General features: G+C 44.6%; 1 protein-coding gene across 1 annotated transcript; it reads right to left on the reverse strand.

Annotated features, from left to right (window-relative positions):
- Positions 1–710: 710 nt before the first annotated feature.
- Positions 711–3,429, reverse strand: Epc2l1 (enhancer of polycomb homolog 2 (Drosophila)-like 1). Its single transcript, NM_001408769.1, has one exon. The coding sequence runs from the start codon at positions 3,188–3,190 to the stop codon at positions 764–766; it is 2,427 nt and encodes an 808-aa protein (NP_001395698.1). The 5' UTR covers positions 3,191–3,429; the 3' UTR covers positions 711–763.
- Between the last annotated feature and the right edge of the window lie 505 nt (positions 3,430–3,934).

Here is a 3,934-nt window from a genome sequence, read left to right on the forward strand (position 1 = left end):
AATTTTTGTTCTTAGCCATTCTCACTGGTGTGAGGTGAAATCTCAGGGTTGTTTTAATTTGCATTTCCCTTATGACTAAAGATGTTGAACATTTTTAGGTGTTTCTCAGCCATTCAACATTCCTCAGCTGTGAATTCTTTTTTTAGCTCTGAACCCCATTTTTAATAGGGTTATTTGTCTCCCTGTGGTCTAACTTCTTGAGTTCTTTGTATATTTTGGATATAAGGCCTCTATCTGTTGTAGGATTGGTAAAGATCTTTTCCCAATCTGTTGGTTGCCGTTTTGTCCTAACCACAGTGTCCTTTGCCTCACAGAAGCTTTGCAGTTTTATGAGATCCCATTTGTCGATTCTTTTTTTTTTAGACACAAAGTTGGATTTATTTTTTTTTACAAGATACAAAATGTAAACATGGCAAAATAAATAGTTAAAACAAGTGATGCAGGATCCCATTTCATGCTCATGATCCCATTAAAGAATTATTTTTAAAATCCATTCAGTTGCAAATTCAAGTGCAAAAGCATGATGATGAATATCTACTATTCAAGTAACAGAAATAATATTGATGATACAAATAAACTATTTTACAAGGTAGTGATTTTCCCAATTTTACAAAATATACATCATACATCGACTTAACATCCAGTATACTGTACTCCATTTGGGTCCATTGTTCTGCTCTGTGATCCAGAATGTCGCCTTTGTATTCCACTGGAATATGAATGACTGCAACCGTCTACACAGGTCAAAGCCACACACTTTACGTTATGTCACTTCCATAGCTACTGTTGTCTCTGCTATTCCATTTAAACCCAGTCTTTCTGGTTCATGGTTCTCTCTGGCTATGCTGCTGATGGCACTGCTGGGAGTAACCTTTGGCACTCTGTCCATACTGGCAGCAACTGTGGCAAGTTTTAAGGCTGTTGGCGATGGTGCTGAAGTCCGTGTATTGATATGCACATTGACAGGAGAAACAACACTGACATTATTGAGGTGCACTGCATTGGTCAGGCAGGAATTGTTCATGGGAAGTGTCTGAGGACTGCTTGTGCACAACGCTGGGATCAAGTGGTTTGTAGTAGTGTGGCCAACTGTCCTTACAAGCTGTACAGCTGAAATCCCTGGGCTGGATGATAAAGCCATATTGGTGGAATATAATGTTTTAGAGGGTCCTGAAGGCTGGACAACACCATTCATATTGTTGTGGCCAGTGTTCTGTTCCTTAGATCCCTCACTGCGACTTGGAACAGGAGCACTGACCACTGCAGATGCAGCAAAGTGGGCGCTGGCTGAGTCAAGTGTTTTAGACATACAGTCCGAGGTGCTTGAGCCCTGTGCTTTTGGATGTGTCTGCTGTGAGGAATGCTGGGATTGCTGTTTCTGCTGAAGCTGCGCGAGTTGCTGCCTTTGCATTTGAGCTAGCTGCTGTTGATGTGTCTGAAACTGCTCTTCTGTGATGCCCCCTGTGACTGATATGCCGTTCTTGCTGGTGTTCAATAAAGCTACAGATGCTGCAGAAACCCTTTTACTGCTCACAGTCTGCCCTGGTTTTCTTGAGGTATATTCTTCACTATCAATGTCCTGTACATTTAGTAGCCTTGGCTGGAAACACTGTAGTCGACATGATCTGATATTGCTTAATATTTCAGAAAGGGACAGTCTATTTTCACAAGGTTTACTGGAAGCATTGGTCCGAGAGAAATTAGAAGAAAAGTCTATAGTTTGGGAAGAGCTTGAAAGCCCATTCAGCATCTCAGGGTCTATCTGTTTTAGGACGGGGTCATGTTCTGTGGATATTCGGTCCATTATGACCCTTCCACCCCTGCCAATTCGCCTCCTGGCAAACCCTATACATCTTCTTGGAACTGTAAGTGTTGTGAGACAATGCTTATACCTCAACTTATCCAAGTCTGCCAACTCTGAACTTTTGCACGGATGGTTATTAGCTTGGTCCAAACGCGGAGCATAATACTGGCATCCTGCCCGCCTTCTGAAAGCACAGGGACCATCAGGATCATTTTCTTCTTCAGGTTCTGATGATGGAGATGGTACCTGTGGAAATTCATCTTCATCTGAGCTCTGAAAGTCATATTGCTTAATGTCACTCTTATTGATCACAGGCACTGTCTCAGGAGTGGGCTGCGGCGGGGCTAGCACAGCCTCTGCCTTAGGCTTCTTGGGGTGCTTCTTCTTTTGACGGACCACGTCAGAAGCCTCTTCTTTCAAAGACAAATGATGAGGGTGCTTAGTTTTACATTCTTGAACTTTGTGATGATTTCCATTATGAAGAGTTGCTGGACTGGCATATAACTCTTTTTCTGATCTATTAACTTTCACTTCATTAAGGATTTCACCCCCATAGTCTCCCAAATGATATCTTTTTTCCACAACTTCCAGCGTTAAGTGCAATAATTCCCGTTTGGTTTTCTCTCTTCTCTTAATCATTTCCAAAATTGTTATGGCTCTGCTGAACTCCCGCCTCAGCTTCAGCATCTTTTCATAAGAAGCCTCATCATTCTTACGGTTCTTCCGAGTCTGCATCTTCTCTGTTCTCCTCCGAAAGGCAACATACGGATCATTGTTGGTAGAGCCATCTCTCTTCTCTTGCTTAATCTGGGGGATGAGGGACGGCCCCCTGCAGTTCTTGCTTTTCCTCACCCAGTAGTCATATACAGCTTTAATAAGGTAGTCGTCTTCATTCAGCAGCAGTTCTGCTTCTTGAAGTGTTACAAGCTGGTTAGAACTGGCTTTTTCAAGTCTGTCAATCATAATTTCAAATTGCAAAGGTTTAACTTCCATCTTTCTGTTAAGTCTATTTAATAATGTCTCATCTTCAGAATCCATATCATAATCTGGTTGCTCATTGTCTAGGTTAAAAGGCTGAATATGAATGAACTGTTTGGGCTGTTTAAACTCCCCTTTGTACAAGCGATTGTAATAGTTGACGTTGCTCTCCGCCTCAGGAACTGGAATGACCATGCTCTCGTTTTTTTCTCTAAATACTTGCTGTGCTGAAATAGCTCGCTGTAAGTGATGTTCCGATTCCTCCTCCTTCTCCATCCCGGTGGGCATCTGGGGCACGGCCCGGTTGATGGAGACGCAGTCGTTGAGATCAGGCATGTCCTTGCCGCGGTAGATGGGCAGCGGTTTGGCGGCGTCCAGCGCCCGCGCTCGGAAGGAGAGTTTACTCATTGTCTCCCCGCCTTACAGGAACAGCCCGGGCGGCGGCGGCGGGGCGGGCGGGGAGGGGGGAGCACTCCCGCCGCCTCCTCCACCTCCTTCCTCAGTGCAGCACGGCCGGCCCGCTCCCCCTCCTCCTCCGCACTGCCCCTGGCCCCAGCATGGGCGCCCACCCCGCCCCAAAACAGCCCCCCGCCGCCCTTGGCCGCTTCCACACTCTAGATCCGCCGCTCGCCCGCCCGATCCGCTCCCTGCGCCATGGCCAACATCCATTTGTCGATTCTTGATCTTAGAGCAAAAGTCATTGGTGTTTTGTACAGGAAATTTTCTCCAGTGCCCATGTGTTTGACATGCTTCCCCACTTTTTCTTCTATTAGTTTGAGTGTATCTGGTTTGATGTGGAGGTCCTTGATCCACTTGGACTTAAGCTTTGTACAGGGTGATAAGCATGGATCGATCTGCATTCTTCTACATGTGGATCTTCAGTGGAACCAGCATCATTTGCTGAAAATGCTATCTTTTTTCCATTGGATGGTTTTGACTCTTTTGTCAAAAATCAAGTGATCATAGATGTGTGGCTTCATTTCTGCATCTTCAATTCTCTTCCATTGGTCTATCTGTCTGTCTATGTACCAATATCATGCAGTTTTTATCACTATTGCTCTGTAATACTGCTTGAGTTCAGGGATAGTGATTCCCCTGGAAGTCCTTTTATTGTTGAGGATAGTTTTAGCTATCCTGGGTTTTTGTTATTCC

Source organism: Rattus norvegicus, chromosome 1 (genome assembly GCF_036323735.1).
Source record: "Rattus norvegicus strain BN/NHsdMcwi chromosome 1, GRCr8, whole genome shotgun sequence".
In the NCBI taxonomy this organism is placed as follows: Eukaryota; Metazoa; Chordata; class Mammalia; order Rodentia; family Muridae; genus Rattus; species Rattus norvegicus.

Bases quoted from the DNA above. Each gene is read 5' to 3' on its own strand.
- Epc2l1 (NM_001408769.1), bottom strand. From the start codon at position 3,190: ATGAGTAAACTCTCCTTCCGAGCGCGGGCGCTGGACGCCGCCAAACCG.